The following is a 26,111-nucleotide window of genomic DNA, read 5'->3' on the forward strand; positions in this document are numbered from 1 at the left end:
AAAAATGATTATTTTAATATTTTAATTAATACTACATATACTTCGACTAGCAATTGATGAAAAAAAATTGGATTTGATGTTCACGTAATGATATACATACATATATATATAAAGCTATCTTAATCACATAAAAATAAAAAAAGATTCATATTTTTAGAACTAATGCTTATAAATTAGGGAGTATAAATGTACGTTTCACGTACTTTGTACGAAATATTTGTTTAACTTATAAAGCGAAATTTTTTTACGTAATCGATTACTTTGAACGTTTATATTCCATAGTACATGAAATGAATGTATACAACGAAACATTATCAGCCAATATAATTAAACATAAAATTTAAAAATAGGTATAAAAATAGCGTACGAATAAATCCAGAACAATTCAGTCTTCTTAAAGTACAGGTAAAAAGCATAAAAATATCATTTTGTATTTACAAATGCATCGTATAAAAATCTTCGTAAGTTCCCCAATTTTTTTCTATAATAACAGAGATCTTAAAAGATTCGTTGTTAATACTACTCGAATATTCATGTTACACTGAACAGATAATACATAAAAATATGTATAATATGCAGTGTACGTCGATATTTGAAATATCATTCATATCATAATGGTTCTTTCTTCCCTTACATTCTTTTTTGTTTAGCACCATTTTTCCATAGTGACAGGTGCTAAATGAGGTCGTGGCTTAGGGGAAGGCCATCGTAACGCACTTTGACAAGACTCTGCTCTGGAAGGTGTCCTCGGCGGAGGTTGAGGTGGATTGGAATGCGATTCTTGCATTTGGTTATTTGTTTCTCCATTTGTTTCCGTTCGAATGCCTTTCTCCGGTGGATCACCTTTATGACTTCTTTTCATCGGTTTTTTAGCTATTTCATGGTGTGCAGATGGTGGTGCACTTTCTACGGATTGAAGACTAGCTGCTCGATGTAGAGACAATCGAAGTGGCTTTTTCGGTGGTGCTGGGCGAGATTTCGATTCTTGGGAGCTATAGACTACCGATATATCCGAGTTTTCTGACGCTCGCGACTGAGTCTCCTGAAATGACAAAGAATCCTAAGCTACGGAAATCATAATTCTAATTTCACGAATAACTAATCACTGGTCTACCAGACATTCGTTTCTTTCAAATAATCATTGTAATATGTTTGCGAAAGAAAATGTTATCCATCCGTTTAGTTACTTCAATCATAATTTAAAATTTAACAAAATACCTGTAATCGATAATAGGTTGGTTCGGAATCGAAGTCTAACGGTTGTACTTGAGATGAATTTTTACGATTCTTAGATAAATGTTCCAAAGCTGATTCAACGCGCGGTGGTCTTCTACGTTGTAGTTGCGATTGTATCTGCGTTTGTTTGCAATCCAAGCTTGCAGTTGACCTGGTTAATGGAAATCCTTGATGTTTTTGTTTACTTCGTGATTTGTGATGACCATTGAAAATGCTAGCCGATGACGAGTCGAATTCGTTCGAGATTTTTACGTCTAGCGAACGTTTTGAATGGTCACTGTGCCTGCTTCTTACTGTTGGTAAACTCTGCCGTAATTCCATCGAATTCCGTACATTAAGGCCAGGAAGATTTGCAACTAACGCAGTTACCTGTGGTCCTTTTTGAAAAACCTAAAAAAAAAGTAATAAAGATTAAATTCTAGTTGTTGCAAAATGTCGAAATAAATTGGGTGCTTTTGAATTTACAAACATTTTTTACTGTTCTAAAAGAATATTCAAATAGTTTGTGAACTACTGTACAGTTGTTTTCATTTAAATGCCGCATCCTGTATAATAGGGTTGTGAAGAAATGATAAAGACCTATGGACTAACGTATAGAATAATGTATTATATCTTTTTGTACAATGCTTTCAACTAAGAAGAATAATGTATTTGTCGTCCTCTCGTATACCTGAACTTGTTCTTGACGGGTCGGTGGAGGGTCTGCAGGAACCTCGGCTCTACTTGGTGCGAGAAGATCCCTGACTTGTTCCTCGAGATATCCGATCCTGTGAGTCAGCCTAAGGTTATCAGATCGAAGAGTGCGGAGTGCTGCCAGGGATTCGCCTTTTCGAAGGACCACGATTTGCGCTGCATCGGGTGCAACGGCCAACAGCCTTGCTAGATCGCTTCTGCCTGCTCCCACCACAAGTTTTCCATTCACTTCCAAGATTCTGTAGACAATGTTGACCGATAAGTACGAGTTTCATGAGCGTGATTACGCTTAATTAGGTGAAATTTTTCAGTTTTCGAAGCAAGGGCTGACTTATTCTACTGAGACTTGGCGAAAAGACTAATTTATTCTCTTTGAGAATTTATATAATTCCTATATAATTATATAATTCTAATCAAGAACAAAGTAAAGCAAAGCGAATCATTCATGAAAGGTATTAAACTTAAAACAATGTTGATCATTTATACTATTTTCTACTATACATTTAAATAAGTATAAAAGGCTGAATGTAAAATACAGCGGTGTGAGTTGTAACAAACGCTGCTAAAAAATCTACATGAAAATGGGAGGGAGGATAAAGGATAGGGTCATGTGAAGCCGCAGGTGCAATTAGCGAGGGCACTCGGCGAACTTCCGGTGCTGCTTCACGCTACAGTGACCTGTTGGGAACCAAATGCCAAGATTGCACTATTGTTCGACAATGATAGCTGGGTTACATAGTGTGAGCAGTTGGTGTTATGTGTTATAGTTATATGTATTGATGTGCTTCCTTTTTTAATAATCTTCACCTTTCTTCCTATTCCTTATTTTTTATTTACTTTCTTCGTTGTCTATCTTCTTCCTCATTGTTCTTTGATCACAAATCGTAATTTTATTACCCCAGTTTTGCTTGCTTTCTCTTGGAGAAATGTTACAATTTATTACGAACGACAGGTGTTCTGTCATGAAGACTATAAATGAAATCAAATGATCTATTCTGTACGATCTTTTCATTCAGCGAGAAGAAATAATCGTTTTTCCTTTTACGTGCTAATTGCTAGGCGTAGAAAACATACTTTATGACCGTGTTCACCGCCAGTCGTCAGTATCCGGACTAAAGATAAAGGGAAAAGAATCCTGTTTACAATAATATACCGTTATACAGATAATGAGTCACTTTGTGACTTTTTATTGGATTACTTATTAAATTGTTTTTATAAATTTCACCATGACTGCGTATAATATGCGAAAATATATAAAATATTCAAAATACGGTACTAGTTACATAATATTTAATAAATGAAACAAATCTCTAGCTAGAGTCTACCTGTTTAGTTGTGTTCATAAACATAGATATCCGCAGTTTAGTAATCATTTATGTTTAAGTGTATAGTATAGTTATCGAATAAAATGTGGAATATTGTACTGTACGAAACCTGTCTCCCTTGCATAATCCAGAATCTTCAACTGCCCAATCGACATACAAGCCAGGTGTGTCTTCTCTTGGTCCAGCACCAAAACGGGGACTTTTTGGATCTGCGCTAACTTCCACTGCATGGATCGTAACTTGCGTAGAACCAGAGATACAACTATAAATCAAATATCAAAGATACTTTATTCTATCGTATTTCATAATCATTATGGCCTAAAATTTCGTTAATGTAATAAACTCAATGATAATATTTAAGATACGATTAAATATATTTTACCTAGTTATAACATATATCGTACAAATTCGATATAATATCTTTATCTTTATCGAGTTGTCATTTTTAAAGTATTTATTGCTTTAAGACAGATACCTAAATATTGTATCATTTTTCTGTTTCTCCTGGGTCTCTGCCAATTCCAAAGCAGCCTGTAAAGCTCTGCTTTCTTCGCGAAGAGTTAAAAGCTCGAGTTCTTCGCGTCCAAGTCTGTATTCTAATTCAGCTTGTTGAATTCGAACATCGATATTACTGGAATAAAAATGATTAATTAAGTTACATTTTTTTACTAGATAATTACAATCAAATATAATAAACGGTATAATTATTCGCAAGATATACAAATTGCATATAAAATAAACGAGAAGAATATATAAATAAAGAAAAAAAATTTTTTTATACAGGCAACTGAACCCAAGCCTTCTAAATGAAAGCCATGTGCCATATAGGGTTCTATATATAATACGGTCACTTCACAATTTATTTCCCATTTTTATTTACTCTATTATTCCAATATAAATTTTGTTGCAATCTATTCTTTCAATAATTGACACGCTTATAAATATATCTATTTAGCGTAATCGATGATTGACAACACAAGAATCATTCAAGTTTTCTACTTACTCTGTAATATCTAGTCGTTCGAGCGCTAATTTCAAATTTTTTATCGCTAGCCGCTTATTATCCGCATCGCGTCGCAACCTTTGAAGTCGTTCTTCGGCTGCTTTTCTGTCAGCCTCGGTTAGAGGTGGAGCACCATTACGTAAAGCTAATCTGTTGCTCAGTGTGTTGCACAGTTGCCCTTTCAGTCTGTGAAACCAAATTAAAACTTAACCATAGAAACGAAACCGAAATATTTGAAATGTTATTTGATATTTTCCATAGATTTATTTATGCCGAAGAGAACACAGTCACTGAATCGTTAAGATTTATTTAAAAAGTTGACAATTGCACAAAAGATGAAAGAATATCGTAAGCGTAGCAGTCGCAAATTCCTTGCAGCCTGCCAGCGCACGATTCAGTACGCGGCGGGCTTAATTTATTGCACCCTCAAGTGTCTTTGCTTTCTCTTCTTCGGACGGAGGGTGACGAAAGCCAGCCGATCGCTCTAAGCGATCGAAACTTTACGTTTTCTTACAAATGATATAAAAAATCAGAACGCTACAGCAAGAAGCGATTATTGGAAAACATTTGTTCGGTACTATACTATTATATATTCATGAAACGTTTCTTACGTTTGAATGATATTTTCCTTGTCGCGTAATGCAATTCGAAGAGCGTCTAGCTCCTTATAATGATCTCTATTTCGATGACCAGCTGGCGATATTACTCCACCGGAAATGCTGCCACCTTTCTTTCTTCTTGGCGTAGTTGACAAAGATACTTCGATACTGGCCATCTGAGGACAAACAGATATTCTTAATTACAATCGTGATATCGTATTTTACACGCACGTATAAACAGTTACAAATTTCCAAAAAGAAACCGAGTCTTGTCTAATCTTTCGATCTTCCAAATAATAATTCATTCTAATAGTCGGAAGCTAAACTCACAATATGGTAGAATCAATATTTCTTTAGCCTAAGGATGTGATTTGAACGTGGTTGAAACTCGGGGTGTAAAACAGCGACGGTGTAAATATAAATTTATCGCTCTAGTAAATCTATGATTTGCGACGATAGTCGGAACGGGATGTCTCGATCTTAATGGAGTTCCACGTCGGTACTGCACGCCGATGGTCCTTGAGAAAGCAGCACTTGGTCTCTCCTGCTGGCATACAACACGGAGAAGGTCAATGCCGGCCTTGACTGCGCAGCAACCAGAAAGAAGGATGCGATACGAGACCTTGCACGCCCAGTGTGTCCCACACGAGACCACCAACTAGATTTGCTTGCAGAAAATATTCAACTAACCGGATATCCTCCGTAGCCATTGCCAAACATTCCTTGCGCTCTGCTTGTATTTTCACCTCTTATCAAAGCATTGAAATTTTGTAAATTAATTGTGATACTTAATATGTCATATTTAGCTCGTGTCGTTTTTACTTTTAGACATACAGCACCGCAAGATTGTTATAGAATTCCGTTTGCGTAATGAAGTTACTGAATAAGTTAATTTAGACTCTGTTAAGTCTTGGCGCATTTATTTTCATCCACAGGTAAGATAAACGGTTTCTAACCGTCACCTTTCGCTTCGCACGTTCTTCGTTCGCTTGGGCCTTTTTCGCGCCGGCTACTCGCCGTCCGCTCATGAGATTATCTCCAACTAAGATTTACGGCATAAAGATTCACGGTTATAGGATAAAACTTTCCATGCGATCCTATTTCGTTTTAAGTCGGAAGATTATACGTCAATGCCTTAAGAAGGAAAACGTAAAACAATTCTAACGTAGTGAAAAGTATAATAGTAAACGTACCGTCTAGTGTTCGTATCTGTACATTTGTTCGATTTTAAAAAATCATAAATGCGATTTATAGTTACAAACTTTTAAAAAAGTTAGAGGAAATAAGATTATTAAGTACAAACAGTTTTGATAACTAGAATGCTATTACTCTGATTCGTAGTGTTACACTGTTTCTAAGAATGGTATTATTTCAAGACCGGAAATTATTTTCTTGGAAAGGGAACTGTAGACGGCTGATTATACATAAAACTACTGTTACGAAACTTCTACCTTTATGTCCAGTATTCCTATCTTAGAGAATTATACTTTAGGAATTCCTTTTGTTTTAAAGTTTTAACGTGCGCAGTGTTACAATATTATTTTAATAAATAATCAATTATTTCAAATATTTTATTCAAATAGTGCCTGAATCTGCGTAAGGATACGAAAATATTATTATTATCGTTTTGCAATTGGTTCGTTTTTTTTTAGTCTTTGGTGAAGGTTGACAGAATCGAACAAAGCAACTACGCACGTTGTATTGTATGTGGTAGAAAACAAAAGGCAATCCGAGTTCAAGGCTTTGGGTGCAAGCCGTGAAGTACTTGCTTTCCATAAACATGATATTCCAATGATGCCATAGTGTCAAACAGTCGATAGCGATGAAATAAATTAACGAACTTGTACGTATGTACTATTTCTTTCCTTTTATATCTGACTCTATGAATTACTGAATCTTATATATGATCTTATATATCGCGAATATGTCCTTATCTACCATTTCTTGATTTTACAAGATATGTTGAAATATCTAAAATTCCGTGTGTTTTTCATCTTTTTAAACAAAGTTATACGGATAAAGTTAGGAAATAAGAACTAAATATTTTCAATTGGATAAAGAAAAACAATAATGGCACGAAACTTTTTCCAAAGTTCAAAACGATAGATGAGACGTTTTAACTGAGAGGGAAAGTATACTACGCGGTGACTCATAACGTAACAAAATAGTGCCACATAACATTTTTGAAATAATGAGGTAATAGAGACACGCAGCGAGGAGTTGTATCAAATCTAACACTTTCTTCTCCCCCGTTGAGAAGTAAAAGTGGGAACGGATGGACGGTGATCTCAGTACGAACATTCCGTGAATTTTTTTCCCGTGTGGAAGCGCGCTGTACACGTTACATTGCAGGAGGATGATAGCGGTGTGCACGGAGGAAGCGGAAATTTATTGCGGAATTTGCATGGGGAAGATCCGCATTTCCGAGATAATCCTGCCACCCTCTTCTGCAACTGTACGATACAATAGTTGCGCCCAGAGAATAGCGCGCGTGTTCGCGTTTACTTTATCTTTTCCATGTGTTCTGATAGTATCAACAAATTCCCTGAAATATATCGCAAACAATAAAATTCCTGACATAATTCTGAAATCATACGAATCACTTCGTATAATTCCAGTTTTTCACAGTGCAGGATTTTTCCATTATATATATCATATATAATACTGAATATTCTTTTAATTATAGCAAATGACAACATAGAGATAAAATTTAATAGATGGAATAAAATTTATTTGCAGAGATCATCACGTATCTGTTATAACGATAAATATTATATGTGTCTATTTCTACATTGATCAAAATATTGTAAAGTTTTCTTGCGCTTGCTGCTACTTCCATTGTTTCCAATGAAGTTAAATTATTATCTCTGAAAACAGTTATTCGAGCGCGAAATTTGTGAAAGGCAATGTTTTCAACGTTTTAAGAAGACGAAATCTTGCTTGGCGCATTGCTGTTCAGACAGTAAAGGGCACTGACTCCAGGATCTGCAATCTGGCTGACTAGATCTGTCTGAGTCTTTCAACCCAAGGACGTACTAAAGCCTACCTTTGACCAGTAGATTAGTACATTTACAAATAAACTATATTTAGCGGTAAATTGAAACAATGAAATGGTATTTTAGTTTATTTTCTGTCATTCTCATGAAAATAAATGTTGCTCGTCATTTTGTATTTTTATAATAATCTTTAATCTGTAGCGAGCTACAAATTTAGCAGTAAAGTGTAAAGACTTGGTATATGTATTACTTTTTAGAATTTTATTGTTACTATTACCAACTTTAAGAACTTTCATTGTTATTTATGGATTTATAAATTACATAAAAACAAAATTTACTTCACTGTCCTCGAGTCGCTGATTTCTTTTACGAAAGAATATTCGTCGCAAACTTTGAGCTTTGTATAGAAAGTTCCAAAAATTGTTACGAAGCAATGCGAAAATCTTCTTTCCATCGACAAAGATCATTACGTATCTGAAAAACGTTTTTGGCTCGTGGTAAGAAGATATCCTATCGACGTCGATGCAACCTTTTCAAGTCGACGTTCTTCTTCATTATTCATATCGAGCCCCCTGTGCACAGCACGCTCCTTCTGTTTTCTCTTTCTTTTACTCTTTCGTCCATTCTTTCTTTTGCTTTTGCTTTTTTCCTCTGAGATGGCAAAACATGACTTCGCGCTGGTCTGTTCGGGCGTAAACATCGGAATGGATTTTTGTAGCATGCTCGAAGAAGTCAACGAATCTGACAACGTACATTAATCGCGTCTTAAGAAAGTTAAGAAAATATGCTTGCTAACGCCGAAGGGTGAGATAAAAGATCACAGTTGTTTCGTGTATGATGACGGATGGATACATGATTTTTCCTTCTAACAGATATATCTTAGTGAATCAAAATTAAGGAGGCAGTTGTAGTATGTAACATATTTATTTCTATATTCCTATATCGTAGGAAAACAAACAATATAAATTTAATCAAAAGTAACGTGTACGTTTTACTAAAATGTATTTTAGAAGTTTTAAGAAAATTATCTTTTCACTGCTCTGTCTCTTTCTTAATTTTCTGTTAAATTATTATACGCACGAAAGATTAAAGATAGAAGAATTTAATAATGGAACAAAACCCTACGATTTTATCGACATAAGTGGAATTAAAAAAAAGAATTTTTGAGGATGCTGCGCTATTGGGTATCTGTGTGCTGACTCGGGGCAGTTTTAATGGCACCCGCGCGCACACGGTCCCTCAGTCCGAAACTCGAGTGAAGGGCCCTGAACGAAACACAGTTTGGTCCATGCATCTGCATATAAATCACTGGTTGGACAGCCTTAAAAAGCTGGGGGCTATTGCGGACCCGCCAATAACCGCGAAACATCGCCTTCGGTTTCTTCCGACGGGATGTTACGGTTAAAAACGACTTCCATATACCTACCTTTTTGCGCGAGTCTTTCAAAAAGAAAAAAAAAATGTAAAAAAGAATGATCCTGGGCGTAGCAAGAATTTCATATTCTAGAATAGCGAAACAAAATTTTTTAAGTAACATGGACTCTGCTGCGTAACTGAAGTAGTATTATTAGTGAAATTTTACGAGTTACAAGTTACAGCATTAATAAATTCCTTTACATAAAGAAGTAAGTAAAATTTTAAAATTATGAAAAAAAATCTACAATCTATAACTTGTAATTTGTAAATTCACTAATGTATTATTAGTTGGTAAATTATTGTGCAATGGGGTCATTGTAGATGCAATTTCTTCCTAAGATTTTGTTCCTCGTACTTTGGAGGTTTTTGTTTTGTGCATTCGCTGTGTATTATTATTAACAAAATTATAAAATATGTATTATGTATGTAATTTTAGTTTAAAAAGTTTATTTTCACTTTATATACTAAACGATATAAATCTTCTTTATTTTATTACCTTTGCTTCCAAGGTTTCTAATTGCGCCATTCTTGGTTCCAGATATTGCTGCTGCGTTCCACTTCCTGTATGTAGAGCAGTCTGAAATGAAAAAAGTTAGATTTATATCAGCAATATGAATTCAGATTTCTTCAGTTTATGTATTTACAGTTTAGATAAAATGGGACTTTTAAATATGTATGTGGGTCGTAAACTTTATCACACGCATAGATTGCACTTCGTTTGCAAATATTCAGAGTTGTAAAAAACCAAATGTCAGTTTTGTGGAATCATTTCTTGACCACATATTTCACGTCACACGCTAGGGTCGTGGTTTTCCTGTTACGATCAACGTCCTTCGTGAGTCTTCGCAGTAAGATAATACTCGTGATGCTTGGAAGATTTTTTACAGGTGATGAGATCTCAACACTGAGAATAATCGCGTGCGTACGATAATTACGATCGTAATAAAATAATTATTTTTTCGATAATGTCTTCCCAAAAAGCTTCCCCTTGTACGATTATGAAAAAAAATAAAATACAATATCCTTCGGAAGTTCACAAATTATTATTGCTAAAACTCTATAACATATTTATACAATATTTTTAATTGATTATGCTCCCCTCGTATAAATTGTTACAAATCATGTTAATTACTGCCTATGGGAACTGCAAAGTAAAAAGTGGCGATTTTCTGTTAATCATTTTGAAAACTTCACTTATTGTATTTATAACGTCAATATACATGTGCACTACGTAAGTTATGTCGGCTTGAATAAACGTTGTACAATAGAAAGTTATGAAAGCGTGGTTAATGCGTATTCAATGTCGAGAAGAGGAACGAAGCGATTCTAAATACAACTTTAGAAAGATGCGTGTCTGCTGTTCTAGTTGCTTCAGGCAAATGGCGTGTGACTGCAACCCAAGCCGAGAAATTACGCGAAAGGCCCGATTGTAGGGCTCGTGAGAATTACGATTTCTTGACTTGCTCAAGGATTCTCACGACTATACGCGTATCAGGCGTGTGAGGGAGACACTTCACATATGTATATGTACGCATGATGATCGTATAATGCGCGGGTACATCGACCCTCTTAAAGCGTTCAAGCCCAGACCGATTGTGAAGCTTTATTACGAAATCCGTTTGACTCGGCGATCCATCTCAATACGATGACCAACGTACAAACGAGATCCATCACATTAATGGGACATTTTTCATTCTATTATTAGAAATGAGTTGGAGTTAGGTTGAATTTACATTGTTTGGGATGCTCCTAGTAGGTCTACTTATGGAAATTAGCTCCGTCTTGATACATATTATCAATCTTATATATGTGTATTTGTTTATATTGGAAATTATATAAGCGAATAATGTTTCAGATATTTCGGATAATCGTCAGTAATAGACAACAATTACCGATTACCGATATCGCGCACATCGATGTAATCTTTCCATACACGCGACTAATAAAAGCCAAGCTTCTGTGAAATTAATTCAATCGTTGCATTAATTCATCTTTCGCTTCCATGAAACTTCTAAAATCTGGTTTATTCTCGATGATTTATCTAAACCGTTGATATGAAATGAGCCATAGTTGATTCTCTGGCAATATAGCTGTATCTTATCATAATTGCGGCCGTCTCCCTCAAAGCACAATTGATTTGTCATTCGATATAATACAAATGGGTTATGTATTTGACGACTCTTCGAATCATAAATGCAGCAGATAGAACAGAAAGCGTTATCGATGGTCACAGTATCTTACATATCCCCCGAGGTATCGACGAACAAAGAATGTCAAGTTATAACTGGCGAAGGCCAGTGCTTTGTGACGTCGGGATAGTGCACTACGATACTTCCTACTGGCGGATCGTGCTGCTTCAACGTAGTTAATTGAAGCAATTAAAAGCAGCCTTAGTTCGCCACGGGTCGTCTTCGCGTTCGTTAATCATCGAAGATCGTGGGTGTGCTCGGGAAGAAGGAGTATCATGAGTCGAGAAACATATAATCATTGCCAGGGATGGAAGCTTCTACCAGCCTCGTAGACCCGGAAGGCGACATACGAGAGATACTAGATACGCCAATTCCTAATCTAGGATTAGCTGGCAACTACCCATGAGGAACAATTTATTTCTGGATATTCCTATCCGACGAGTTAATCGAATGTCTCTTTCGTGTTTCTATTATTGTCGATCTAAAATTGCGAGATAGTTAGAATAAAACCTTGTCAGATTAATTTCATATTCCCATCTTGTTTCTTACCTGTTTGTAAAGAAGACATAATAGTAATTAGTTTACAGACGTTACTAAACTTACCAGAGAAACTGATCGTTGCTGGAGCTTGAGTCCCAGATCTTCTTTTCCGTCACCACAGTCGGTTGTATAAAGTAACACACTTTTTTTCGATCCCCTGAAATCAAAGCTGTTTAATGCGCTGTGTATATATAACGATTAAAACGATTGCTGCTTTTCTCCCTGTTCAATTGGACGTGTCGTAATTGCATGTTAGGAGATAATTTATCCAATTACGATATAAACGATTTGTTTGCTTAGCCTTCAGACGTTTCATCGTGTTTAACTACTTCCTTTCGACATATTCACGAAGTAATAATTGCGTAATAATTCCAAAGCTCTCGTTTTAAATAAATCTTTGTTATATTCTACGCATTTGAACGTTTCATCTCGGTTTAAAGATTAATTCTAAAATTTAGAAAATGTTGGTACATTTTATTTTTATTTCTCTTTATATACATATAATTCTAATTGTCTTTGATACTTTAATTGCTCGAAAATTCTTTGTTTGAAACAGATTGAAAGACCTTTCATTCTCTCAATTTTAATCATAAAATAAACGAAGCTCCTACAACTTATAGAAATTTTACAAAAATTATAACCATTTTGAACTTATTTTAAACAAAACTTAGAAACTAGTTCAGTTGTATAGGACCCTGCTTTTTCAAAAATTGTTAACGATTATTAACGTACAAACTTTTAAACCGAAATCTAACATCTTTATCTAGCTAGATCAAACCTCGTGTTTGCGTAATTATACGGAAAAGCGATTAAAATGTTACGTGAAGTAATCTCGAATTTTTTCAAACATGTTAACAGAACATTGCATATTTGTTGAATAATCTGATGGAGCAACCAGCCCATGAAAGTTCATTGTCGTTGTTACATATACGAAATGTATTATTTATTCGAAGCAGCAATTAACAGTGATAAAACTGGTAGAGATCGCATTTAAGAATATATTTGAAAGCACGCTAAGTTGCGAAGAAAATTGACGAATAATGAACTAAAAATTAATCGGCTGCCCCTTGACTGGGATGAGAAAAGTGTTCCAGATTTCTACTCTTCAATTATGAACGATAAATCAATGTACGGTATATAGTCGACGCCCTTCTTGTCGCGAGCAATTAAACGCGAACCCGTAATATAATACGGTAGTATAGGCTGCGTTTATGATAATCACACCTGAGTGCCTTCCCATTCCGGTTGAATAGCTGATGTTCAGCGAGCACGGGCGAATCGATGTAGCACCGGCTCTCGTTCATAGCGACAACAGCAATAACAGCAACATTTCAACCTACGTTAATTTGTTCGCTGCATTGACATCTGAAATAATAAAATAAAATCTGATGTTATTTTTATATTTTCTATTTTTGTATTATTTTATATTTTTTATTTTTATAGCATTTTTATATTTTTTATTTTTGTTTCTCTTCCTTATTTCACAATCTCTGTTAATGCAACTTTTAAAGTATGCATTACTCGCTTATTCTTTTTTCAATTAAAATTATCTGTTCGTAAAATTATCAAAAAGTATGTTTGGAACATGATATACATATACACAAAATACGTACGCATGAAAAAGGAAAAGAGAATGGTTCCGACCGGAATCGAACCGGCGATCTTCTGCGTGTAAAGCAGACGTGATAACCACTACACCACGGAACCTCGATGTAGGGTCCGATTTTATATTAAAAGTCACAAATATTAATATTTTTATATTTTTATGAGTATTAATTAGAGAAATAGAGCTTAGACTGAAATTTATTTCATCTGCTTTTACATATTATAAATGCATAAAAGTGTTTAGTTTATCATAATCTCATATATCGCGATTCAAAGCATCGATAATTAAGCGTGTAAAGCGTAGTAAAGCGTGTTTGAATTGCTTTAGCCATTATTCGAAAAAAAACGGTGATAGATGACAGATGATAGACTGTAATACTAGAGCTATAGTTCGCTCACAATTAAAAGTAATTGGAATCGATCGTCGGTTTGCGTTTACAGAGAGGCGCCAGGGCGGTTTCAGTGAGTAAACCCACGCGTCACAATCGACCAAGAAACGTTATGAGTAATATTCGTAAATGCATTAAGTAACCTTCCATAATGGTCGGTTGATCTGCATATGTTATGCACGAGAAAGTTCATTCCTTCGCCCACTGCGACAACTACCAACAATGCACATATATCCAGAGAGGTCTAGACGAAGCCAGGAGAGTGTGAGTGTCTGTATAAATCGCTAAGATGGTAGACGTCGCATAATTAGATATACGATGTAGTACATGAATGCAAATAGTGTTTCGTGAGTGCAATGCGATTCATGTTTAGGAAACAGTGTAAAACAAAAATAATTAATCATACTTCGCGTTACGATTGTGTTTATAGATACCGTGTATTATTAGGTAGCTGAAAAAGTTTTGCCAGTTTTACACAATAAGAATATAACAATTTATATCTATATCCCGATTAATTAATACCACTCACAAAGATTTTTTGATTTTCAGAATGTACGAGGTCATCGATCAAATTTTATACTATTATGATGTGCTACAGATGTTATACATTGCAGTTTCAAGAGCGTACAACCGTTTAACCGTCAGTTCTATTTTGACCTCTATGGAAGTTAGGAAGTAGAATATTTACGAGGATATGCATGGCTTGGTACACGATGCAGTGTCCCGGAGAATGATGGGGAACGTGAGTTATATGCGAGGAAAGGCTATGACGATACCGTGACGAGAACAGCTGGTTGTCAGGTGTGCACTGGGATTCTATTGATTCCATCACAAATGGAGTATAAACGCCTGTTACCATTTCGAATGCTTTCACTTTATGTATTCGTATGTATCTGTTCGTTTACAACATATGGCACGTATGTCTTTATCATTATGTAGAAAATGGAATATAAAGAGCACATTTTGATAACCTTCTAATCACATAATAAGCTATGTAGATTTCATTCTTCAAAAATATGTATTTACATAAACCTTCATAGTCTAGTAATAATAGCCATTAGCAGAGAGTTTGGGTAAATATACCGAACAGCATAAAACTGCGTGTTTTAATGCAAGCAGCTTTTTTAATATCACTTGCGAAACGCGTGGGCGAGCGTTATCATGCAAACCTCATCTTACGTGTCATTCTCGCATGTCACTCCGCTATCAAACCGGCGATATGTATAACAGTAGCTTATGGTATTACAAAGCCATCTTCTGTAAAAGCGGACGGAATAAGCGACCGAATAACTATGTAGCTTATAGTAGCAGTTCTTGGTATTCTGTAGCTTCGACACAATGGGACACAATAAGATTGTAACGTTACGATGGATGAGCCCTGTCACCATATTATTTGTCACCATGCGATTGAATAGATAACAAGATACACGATATACAACGAGGCACGAGTGAACAGAGTGTAATTCTTCCTGAATCGCTATATGGCACGAAAACTAATTTCTTCGTATAAAAGCATTTTCCTTTTACATATGTCGATGAAAATATTTTATCTCTCATGAAAGTTGAAATCTTCGAAAGAATATTAAATATCGACACAAACACTATTTATTCGGTTAATTAAAAAGTCTCATGAATTTATACCAACGAGTTTTATCCCGTTATGGCTGCGTGAGAAAATTTATTAATAGTAGTCACCTATATCTTCTAATTTGCAACGTTATTAGTATTAATCAATCGTGCAAGAGGGTCGAGGTGTTCAAATACTTATGGCCAACAGTGTACGTTGATTACTCTACATTTAAAAAATTGCAATTACCGATTATATCTAAAGAGTTTTGTTTGTCCCCTTTTCAGGTACTTTTAGAGCCCTTTTCAGAGAGGGAGGAAGACGGTCCCTATAGTGAGCGGTAGGCGAAGTTTGGCAACGGTGTGGAACTTCCTCCAGGTCTGACTCTTCGGTCATCGAACCGTTACAACCAAACTTACTCTTTGGAAAGTCCTCATTTACGACATATCCTTAAGTCACCGAGGACGAGCCACGAATTTCTAAAAACTACCTAAGCCATACTAACTGCCTTTGCCGAGATGGAGTGTTGATATATGTAAGCAATAAAAAGAAATCCTTGACCTCAAAAATCGTGATCGTTTCATAAATCATGCCATGAGCATACCTGACGATTAATTTCTTCGTTCTGGCTTGTTTCCTGGTTGAAAGTTCAATGTTTAAACTGAAATTGTTAATTGTTTGTAATTTAGAACCTGTTTCTTTCTTCAAACTCTTTTATAATTTATTTAATAAATTCAAGTTGGCAAATTAAATAATCGACTTGTACTTGTTTGCTATGTAACTGGATTTACAAATTAGAGAAGACAAACAATTTATTTAGTAGTTTTATTTAAAAATTGGTAAAAAAGGAATCCATAATGAAAGTGTTTTCTCTAAGATTTAAATATTTGCACTTGTTTGTATACTTTAAATTCCATCGTTATGAATCGTCTATCTCGTTGTGATTCTTCTATTATTTTAAATAATAACTAAAAATAGTAGCCGCGTTAATTTTATAATATTACTTTCGCTAGTTTCGATGATTATTTAACGTATTTTACATATTTATGCACTTTATATATAAAAGATAACGTAATGACGCCTAAGGTATAATTTGTATACTGGAAGATTAAAAATCGGAAATTTATGTATAGCAGAAAATAAAATATGTCTACGCAGAGTCAATTGCCTCGATATGGAAGCGTATATCTCCAACCGTTCTTATCTCAAAATACGTAAAATTTATACTATTGAAGATTATAAGTTTAAGAAGCAAGCGCAACGTCTTTTTGCTTGTTTCGCTTATCGGATTAAGTTCTCCGCTACACGGCACGTCGTACAACGTGTTGCATAGACACCCTTCAAATGGTTTCTTTCTAATCGTCATACATATGTATACATAACATACACACTTTTCTAAATGTCACTGTCAAAGAAGTTATTGTACAAACGGAAAATAGCATAAATCATTTTCTGTTCCAACATAATAACTTGTTACAGTACAATGTTGTATATCGCAATGTCAAGTGTAAAAATATTGATGATAAATATTGATAAATATTAATAATAAATATTGCAAATTTTCAATATTTATTTTACGATTAAACGTTTCATTCTTCCATATACAACTTGAATACAAGCGATAATTGGAGTCCTACGATTCGAAAAACGTTCCCGATTTTTCTATCGTTTTAGCCAGAGAAACAGTTACATAGTGCGAAAAAACGAAGCACTTCTGACTTCTCGCTTCTTGCATTCTGCTTCCAAGGCAATTTATTTCCGGAGAACTAAACGAAGTTACTCGGCACAAGAAAGAGCAGCGTTACAACGAGGAGTATACTCGATACAAGGCCATAAAACAGTCAATTGTTAGAAACGTGTTGAGTTTGTGGTTGTCACGCGATCGTCAATTGATAAAAGAAAAAAAAAAGGATTATTTTCCATAACAAATTACATGTTACAAAGAAGGTGGAAACAGTAGTCCATTACGTATTTCTTGCACGTGTCATTCTATGTTTCATGCACGTATTTCTACTTTATTTACTGTTTAAAAAAAACATTATACAATAATTTCAAAAAAAGTGAAAAAATAGTTTGCACATGTACAATGGCGAGTATGTAAATAGAAACATGTTGAAGCATTGAAAGCATAGGACGTGGTAAGATAATCATTTTTTTATGAAAACATTAATTATACTACAATTTTTTTAAAAATCATAACAAAGTTCATTCAACGGAAAAGTAGAGGATTAAATGTTTCTACATTCTGCATATATAAATATCACGACTTGAAACTAGTTTAAGGCGATATTTACGAACTGGTTAGGTTTCTATGCCCATGTGCAGATTCGTTGGAATAATCTGAAATAGATATCTTGATATTTTTAACAAATTTCTTAAACAATTAATTTACATTATACCGTTTTGCGCGTAATTTTGTCTTCTGAATGATTATGATGTTATACGTTCCAGTGCGTAGAGACTAACCGCACTAAAGCCAGAAATATGTTTCATGAAAGTTGTTTCTTTCCCTCGCATCTCTTATTTCACTATTTGGTTAAACATATCTATTTTTAGTTCGAAACCTTTTTGTGTTTCTACTTATATTTTTAACGTTTTAAATAAACAAAGGAATATTTGCAGTCTGTAAGCTTATATAATTTAACGTTGCGAAAAAAAGGCGTTAACGAGATATCTACCATTGCTTTTAACGATCAAGAAACTTGATTCTTCCACTCCAAGCAAGAAGAAAACGAAGATACACGTAACGTGCAAGTAAATTGAAATAACGGTGTACCATTACGAGTAAGCATCAAATAATCATTCTTTCATTTAGCATTGAAAGTGTTTCATTTCCCTTTTGTACGGAGGATAATTGAAAACTATTTCCTCTCCTTCCAAGTTTTACAAAATCTGCTCATTTGCGAATTACTTTTCTTTAACACTCTCTTCAATTTATATTATTTCATGAAAAGAAATGTCCTTCGACATTTCTAAGCTTGGCAAAATTTCAAAGTCTATTCGTTTCGATAAGCCTTTGATCGAGTTTTCCAACGTCAGATCCCAATTTCAAGGAAATACACGCTCACGTTTGGTATCGATTGGGTTGCTAAACTGTGCAATCGATTGACGTTGCTATCACCTTTAAACCGGCTTGTTCTCTAGCTAGTTTAATTTAGTCGCAGTCGTGTTTAAGATTTATCGGGCGCATTAATCGGAAGACGGAGAACGTAACAGTCTACGTTTGATGATCGGCTTCTGTCGTTACTTAAACGGTTGCATTCCGCTAGTTACGCATCGAACACGAAACGACGTTAATCTCGTTAATCAAATCAGAAATCTTCTAACTAACTCTGTGCGTTTGCTTCAAACAGACGTACACCCCCTCCCCCCTTCATAATTATCAGGGATAATAATAATATTAATAGTAATAAAATTAAATGGATCAGAAAAATCATTCGTAATATTTCATAGTTCCGAAATTGCAATCTGTTAACAGCGGAATTTAGTTTTAAAAATCCCTTACAGGGTGCGTAGTTAAAATCAAGCAATGACGAGTATACAGGTCGAACGCAGGGCACATGCTCCTATTATAAATTTTACGACAAAAATAAAGCAGAACGAGGAAGAATTACATTTTCATTCAATAAAAAGTTGTCAATTCATCGTTGAAAAAGGTATTGCTATTAAAAACTTAAAAATTGCCAGAAAATAACAAAATTCATAAACAAGAAAAATTAAAGAAAAAAGATCTAAGAAATTCGGTTGATTTCAGTATGGTATTTTATAAAGCAAGGTACCGCACAAAGTGAAACTTCGCAAGTGGAGTACGAGTAACGTGACTCCTTACGGATTCCATTTTTTGAGCAGACGGCACATCTTCGAAGTGGATTTGCTTTTGATGGTGTAGCTGATACAAAACACAAAAGAGTTTTGAGAATAGCCGATATACGCATAATCAAATAATCAAACTTTTTTTATAAAATACATAATATGTTTACTGGAAGTATAAAGGAAACATGCCATTAAATGTCGTTTATATTACTTTTTACTAAAATTTTGAGTTTTTATAGTAAGTGACAATTTTTTATTTCATACGACGAGTATACACGTCACACCCAATTAACTAGTTAAATAAGATGTAAAAGATAAAATTATAAAATATACTGAACATTATATGTCACAATGACCTCGTTTATTTCTATGTATGTATGCTAGTCATTTTTAAGCACAATACCTACAGTAGTCTTCGCGATATAGAAAAATCGTAAAGTTGGTCAGGTGTCAAAATTTACCTAGATATTTCAAGGCATCTGGATATGCGAAGTGACAGAAATCTAAGAAAGTAAGGATTTGAAATCTGGGTCAGTCAGACCACATAAAATTCTACGTGCGGCCCTGGATGTCATAATATTAATCTACGTCGCTACATGATGCTTGAATTTAAGATCTCTATTTGACGGTATTTCGTACAACTATGAATTTCAGCTAGCAAGTCCTGCTTATGTAGCAACATATGTAGTGATCTTACAACAGCTTAACTTAATAGATTCATAAACGACGCTTCTCAAGTCCGCATAACGCGATCTTTTTCTGTGACAATATGTAGGTACTTATGTGCTCTCTTCGTCTTTTCTTTTAAAGAACAGAACACTCCATTCTTTGTTATCCTGTTGCATAATAAATTCACGCTCGTCATTTTTATAGATTTGGCAAGATTTAATTTTCTAATGTTAATTTAATAATTTACACGAATCAAATACTTGCAGATATAGTGCTAAATTCGACGCAACTAAGCATCTGGCTTTTTCTGGATTTCTCAGGCGAACTCTCACAAAGGAAGTGAAACATTTTAATAATTAGCAACACCTGTCGACAGGTGCCGGGATGTAGATTTGTTCTATCTTCTATTAAATATTCGAGAACTTTCAGACTGTAGAACTAAGTTCTCCTGACAATAATATCATTTAACTTATGGACGATTGTCGATTTGTGTAAATCATTATTAATTAATTGACAATTAAGGATTAGTTAGCTAAAGGTTATGAGTTAAAAACTCGTGAAATTATGCGAATTGTTCGATAATCTTTTGCTCCTCTTCAGAAAGAGCGCTTTTATTAATAAAGTCACCAACATTCGACGCGTGCTTTTCCAACAATCGTTTTCTATCTTCTTTAATACGTTCTAGATTGGCTTCTTCGCGCCTCTTTTCTTCTTTAGCAGTTTCCTGCGTATTGAAAATCTCTTCTTCTCGAATCTTACGTCGGGTTTCGATCAATCGAGCCAAATCCTCTCGATACTGTAGCTGCATTCTACGTCTAGCCGCAGCAGTCAGTCTGGCAGTTTTCTCATCCTCTACAATTTTTCTCATAATTTCTTCTGCGAACATTCTATCTTGCTCAACAAATCGTAACTTACACTGTTCTGTGAAAACAATTTGTTCTTTCAAATTAACCGCCAATTCCTCTCTCATCCTCTTTCTTTGAATATTTTCCATTTCCTCTTTCAGCAACGACTCATACTTTACATCCTCAGCTATCAATTCGTCTATCAAAATATCTCTCTCTTTTTTTCTAGTTTCTGCATTTATCAGTATGTTGGCAATCTTACTCGTTGTTCGTTCCCTTCTTTTTAATTGTTCTTCGTAAAGGTTTCTCACTCTTTTAACTCTTTCATCGATTTCCTTTAAATATTTTTCGTCCTTGTAAAGTTTGTCCGCCTCAGCTGCCCTCTCCTCTTCCTCGCGAATCTGCCTAATTTCCTGAAAAATTAAACGTTCTCGCCTTAAGGTCTCAGCCAATTGGTTTTTTCTCTCAAGCGTTTTAAGTTCTTCGTGCTGTTCTCTTATTCTATCCATTTCTGTTAAGATTTCTCTCTCGTGGCGAGCTTCCTCCATCATCAAACTCTTCTCTTCTTCTTTCCGTTTCATCTGAATAGTCAGTTCTTTCCTGTAATCTTCCGACTTCTCGAGGCTCTCGGATCTTTGGCGAAGATCATCCTCGAGGACCGCCTGCTGTTCCAATCGCATCAATTCTGCGGCTTGTTGTTTCCGTACATTCTCGATGTAACGCTCGGTCTCCCTTTCTAGGATTTGCGCTTGCAGCTCCTTCGTAATGTACGCCCTTCGCAGCTCAGCTTCGAGTTCTGCGATCTCGTCATACGATTCTCGATTGCGACTACTTCGTCGTAGCTTCGCGATATAATCTCTTACTTTCGTCGTATCTTGTTGCGTCTCTTCTTTCTTTGATCCCTTCTCCATGACTGGCTCGTCGAGCTTTCGCTGTTCAACGTTACTTTACAAGGATATGAATTGTTTGGAAATTACCCAACAAAGTATTGCCACTGTTATTTTAACAAACAAATGTGATTCAGATTTCTTTACAATTACACTCGATTAACTTTGATCATCGTACTTTAGAAAATAAAACTTTTACGAGGCTACTCATATCGATTAATCACAATTCTTCGAATTGCTTTCCCCGTTGATTGAGTTGTACAGTGATTAATTAACACGTCGATCGATTTATCATTGTACAACGTACATATTACGTTGCACAGTGTGTAACAGCTAGTGAACTCTGCAACAAAAAATGATTCACGATGCGCAAATCTCAATAGTCACACGAAACATTGCATTTGCATACGATGTAACACAGTACTTGGAATAAAATTAATGGCGGATTAACGGTACATTCAATTCGCTTTTTCTTGCGGGACTTGATTACTCTTTGGGAATCTTCGCACGCCAATTTAGGTCACTCCAAATTTACTCACGCGATTCAGCTATTTCATGCCCAATCACAACGATTAATACACGCGTGAATTGTCCATATTTTCTATTAACTTTCAATAGAATATATTACACAATATTTATTATATTGTAGCAAGAAAAAAGACAACGAATGATTCTGGCTACAAAATCGATGTTTAGCGTTCGATACAAATGAATTCAATTCTATGTAACATTATCGTTTCGATACTAATGGATCGTAAGTGTAAAAACTCTGAAGATGTAAAGGAAACAAGCTTGCTATTGTTAGTGCATATTACGTACAGGGTGGGAAAAAGTACGCGTAGGATGTTTGATTGTTGCAGCTCACGTGTGCAATTAATTTCATCTTCCTTAATTTTCTATTGTTGAAACTTTCCATATTCTGATATGCTTATTTTGCAAAGCAAAGCAAAAGTGCGAAAGATACAAGTATGTAAAAAATCTCCTTTGCAAGAACGTCGTATATAATAAGATTGCTTTATCTTGCTGAATATTTCCATTAATTCAATAGCTAATAATTAAAGTAAATAGGCATTTGGTATAAGGTTCTGTTAGATTTGACGCGATACGGCTAACATGGTGTATCAACAAATAGTCCGAAAACACTTTCCTGTAAGATGTTTTGATATCATTGTTGTTGATGTTTTGATATAATTGTATCATTACAGTTATTGTTACTAGAATCATTAGCTTTGTAAGATAGTCATTTAGAGATCAATTGCACATACGTAGATCTGATAGTATGAACAAAAAGGTTTTGAGTTTGGAAAAATAATCGCGTATACATAATCTACTTATCGTAAAGCTATTGTGAAAAGGTGTGAGATCTAACTCACACAATATCTGGTTACTGACTTTGATATATATGTTTCACAATTACGGCCTGCTTGTTCCCAGAAAACAGCTGCTCTTTCAAACTCCATGAGATGTAACTTGTCCGTGTAATTGTTGGAAACACCTATTGTTGAACGATGTCAAATAGAAGGCTGAGATCGAATTTCGCACAATGTAATAATACTTTGAAATAAACTTTCGAAAATGGATACCGACTTATTATTAATTTTAAATTACGCATATTTAATGGAATGTACGTACATGTATGATATATAAGACATATAGGACGTTCTTGAAAGCGTGAAAGATAACATAATCCAGAGTTACGTTACACTTGCGTCGTATTTATTTTCTACACTTGTATCTAATATTATACTAGAATGAAAATTATCTATCATTCAAATGATATTTGACAATCGATATTTGTCATAAATACATTCAATTAATTTCATACACACGCAATATATCTCCCATACGTATATGGAAAACAATGTTTAACTTACATACGGACAATAAGCTGCGCGACAAGAATCGATTGTAATAGCAGAGAAAAGAAACTTGAAAGAAAAATGCCGATCTAGTTCAGAAGGAATTATTTATACGCAAGCTGCGTTGTTCACACGTGCTGACTGTTTACAAAACCAAATCGAATCACTTAATACGTTGTTGTACAGGCGCTTGCGCTATTCTAGGACTAGCATAAAAAGAAAATCAACATACCCTCTGATGCGCAAATTCCAAGATAATCGCTATAAATCCTATCCACGTGCACTTTGGATCGCAGAAAAATTCACAGGAAGAAACGATTTGTTCGCGACTAGTTAGACAAATTGATCAACTAACGACAAACAAAATCAACGGCGCTGGTTTCTTCTCTAGTGGAAGAGAAGTTTCCTTAGTACAAAGTTTCACCGATCGAGTCGAAGGAAAATTTGGCGAAAGTTCGGAAAAGGCACGGATAGACTTTCGAAGCGGAGTGGAACGTTTCGGTATATGCGAGCGACACACAGGATTGAGACCGACTAACCGGCTTTCCGCGTCAAGGCACACGCTAGCCGAAGCTATGCTGCGCGGCCTCTTTAAACCCATCCCTCTGATAGGCTCACGCGGAACCCACCAGGTAAGTTCCTACGACCCTACCTTCGAACCTGGAGGCGCGTACGCTTGTGATTGCGTTACTTCTCGCCGTTCCAAATGAAATTTTCTACTTCGTACTAACAACGTTACGCGCACGTTTTTCATCCTCCCGAGAGAAAATTGAATGGTCGCGTTAGAACCGTTGCGAACCGATGAAATCCACCTACTCTCTCTTCGTGCCATTTGTCAGAGAAATGAGATTAAAAACGATTAAAATGTTCACTTTTGTGATTTACTTTCTCTGCGTGCATACAGCTTCTCATATTTCATTAACTATCTATTATTAGAGCGAAGATTTGAATGCATTTATGGACAATTTAAGTAGCGTTAAATTATTAGTCATATTTACGATCTCTTAGAGTGTTTCATCGTTAATCGTCGCATAAAAAATATCAACAATTACACGATATCGCAAGAATTAAATAAACGAAATTATTTAAATCTTTACAACTTACTTGTTATCATCTTCAACATCAGCAGAAATAATTAAGATCTTCGATTTAAGTGAGATATCATCTATATCGAATAGATACTTAGGTCTTTATTTAACAATGATTCTTGTAGCTATTGAGCACAATAAAATCTGATTCTTTCCTTACACGTTTATATATTTCGGTCCAATAACGAGTGCTTCTTAACCTGACCTGGAAACCTCTACTCCAGTTCTTTCACCCACACATTTTCCCTTTCGATTCCACTCACTGACGTCGTATAAAGGATGTGAAAAGGTAGGAAATTGTGCTCTGAATTTTGTTTTAAATTAAGTTCCGGAGATAAAATACCAATTCTTCTACATGGCAGGTATGTTTCGGAAACCGAGCGCAAGATTGCCGCTTATGCTAATCCTCGGTTCAATTTTCGTATAATAAAATATTCTTTTTCTTTCAATGAATATAATCTACCCTTTTTGGAGGAGAAAAGCATAAATTGTTGGAAAACTTCTGAAGTTTGAGGAGAATATAAGAGAATCGTTATTAATACGCGTGAATTCTCGTTCCAATTTTATGCTAAAAGTTTCTTTAAAAAGTAATTTTATCGATTGAGACATAAAATAAAATTTACTACCTGCTGTACGAACGAATGTAGTTACGACGGGTGAGTTAAAACTGTTTACGATGACATTTTCAAAAACATATAGTGTGTCTAGCAATTCAGAAAGATAATTTTCTATTACTGAATGCAAAACACATCATCCCTTGCGGGGATCGAACCCGCGACCTTTGGATTAGAAGTCCAACGCGCTATCCTCTGCGCCAAAGGGACCTTGATGCTGGTTAACAATTTATGCAAAATGTCAATCATAAAAACCATTTTTTAAAATATATTTATGACAGTTTAGAAATATAAAGGTACGTTTGACTAAAATATAAATATGCGTATGGCTAGATATATCGCGCATATATTTCAAAAGTGACATAACCTAAATAAGTGTTCAGGAAAAGCGGAAAACTATTTGGGAGCTTATAAATAATTATTTACTAAACACATATGGTTGGCAAAGGGAATGTACAATTATCAACAATTATTTTTATAATTATCCATTTTTAGTCTTTGAAATTCACCGTTGAACGTTGCTCATTTTGATAAAATGAAACACTTTAATTTAACATCTTATATACAAATGTATTTTATATCATAAGAGTTTAATCTAATCAGCGAATGTTAATCTAATCTGGATAAGGTTAATCCAATCGATTGATATTTTAATATATTATTTGTTATCGCGTAAACACAATAGACAAAGTGAAACATTTAACGTGTTCACCATCTTTAATAACGTCTAACTTCTGAACATATCGTAATTGTATAACGATCAGTAGTAATGAACTAA

General features: G+C 34.9%; 2 protein-coding genes and 2 non-coding genes across 8 annotated transcripts; all 4 read right to left on the minus strand.

Moving 5' to 3' along the window:
• Nucleotides 1-28: 28 nt before the first annotated feature.
• LOC117210684 lies at nt 29-24,217 on the minus strand. 5 transcript variants are annotated; one of them, XM_033453937.1, is made up of 11 exons: nt 23,864-24,217; nt 13,222-13,362; nt 12,061-12,154; nt 9,765-9,845; nt 4,869-5,032; nt 4,258-4,443; nt 3,730-3,885; nt 3,364-3,516; nt 1,907-2,168; nt 1,219-1,626; nt 30-1,039 (listed from the first exon to the last, which is right to left on the minus strand). In XM_033453937.1, exons 2-11 carry the CDS (start codon nt 13,299-13,301, stop codon nt 647-649), a joined length of 1,977 nt encoding a protein of 658 aa, XP_033309828.1. In that variant the 5' UTR covers nt 13,302-13,362; nt 23,864-24,217; the 3' UTR covers nt 30-646. The 5 variants fall into 5 exon arrangements, with proteins under 5 accessions (XP_033309829.1, XP_033309830.1, XP_033309828.1 ...); XM_033453935.1 differs by having other exon boundaries at nt 31-1,042; XM_033453936.1 differs by lacking the exon at nt 23,864-24,217 and adding an exon at nt 14,002-14,391 and having other exon boundaries at nt 31-1,042.
• Trnav-uac lies at nt 13,632-13,704 on the minus strand. Its single transcript has one exon. It is a non-coding gene; the product is annotated as a tRNA-Val (tRNA).
• LOC117210649 (meiosis-specific nuclear structural protein 1-like) lies at nt 20,603-21,796 on the minus strand. Its single transcript, XM_033453861.1, has one exon. The coding sequence runs from the start codon at nt 21,794-21,796 to the stop codon at nt 20,603-20,605; it is 1,194 nt and encodes a 397-aa protein (XP_033309752.1).
• A 1,253-nt stretch (nt 24,218-25,470) lies between the features above and the next one.
• On the minus strand, nt 25,471-25,543 carry Trnar-ucu. The gene has a single exon. It is a non-coding gene; the product is annotated as a tRNA-Arg (tRNA).
• Nucleotides 25,544-26,111: the final 568 nt, after the last annotated feature.

Source organism: Bombus bifarius, unplaced genomic scaffold, assembly GCF_011952205.1.
Source record: "Bombus bifarius isolate JDL3187 unplaced genomic scaffold, Bbif_JDL3187 scf7180000008208, whole genome shotgun sequence".
Classification (NCBI taxonomy): domain Eukaryota; kingdom Metazoa; phylum Arthropoda; class Insecta; order Hymenoptera; family Apidae; genus Bombus; species Bombus bifarius.

Bases quoted from the DNA above. Each gene is read 5' to 3' on its own strand.
- LOC117210684 (XM_033453935.1), bottom strand. From the start codon at position 13,301: ATGAACGAGAGCCGGTGCTACATCGATTCGCCCGTGCTCGCTGAACAT. The intron at 1,627-1,906 runs GTATACGAGAGG...CTTTTTTTTTAG, and splicing joins CCCGTCAAGAACAAGTTCAG to GTTTTTCAAAAAGGACCACA. The intron at 1,043-1,218 runs GTATTTTGTTAA...TTGTCATTTCAG, and splicing joins CAACCTATTATCGATTACAG to GAGACTCAGTCGCGAGCGTC.
- LOC117210649 (XM_033453861.1), bottom strand. From the start codon at position 21,796: ATGGAGAAGGGATCAAAGAAAGAAGAGACGCAACAAGATACGACGAAA.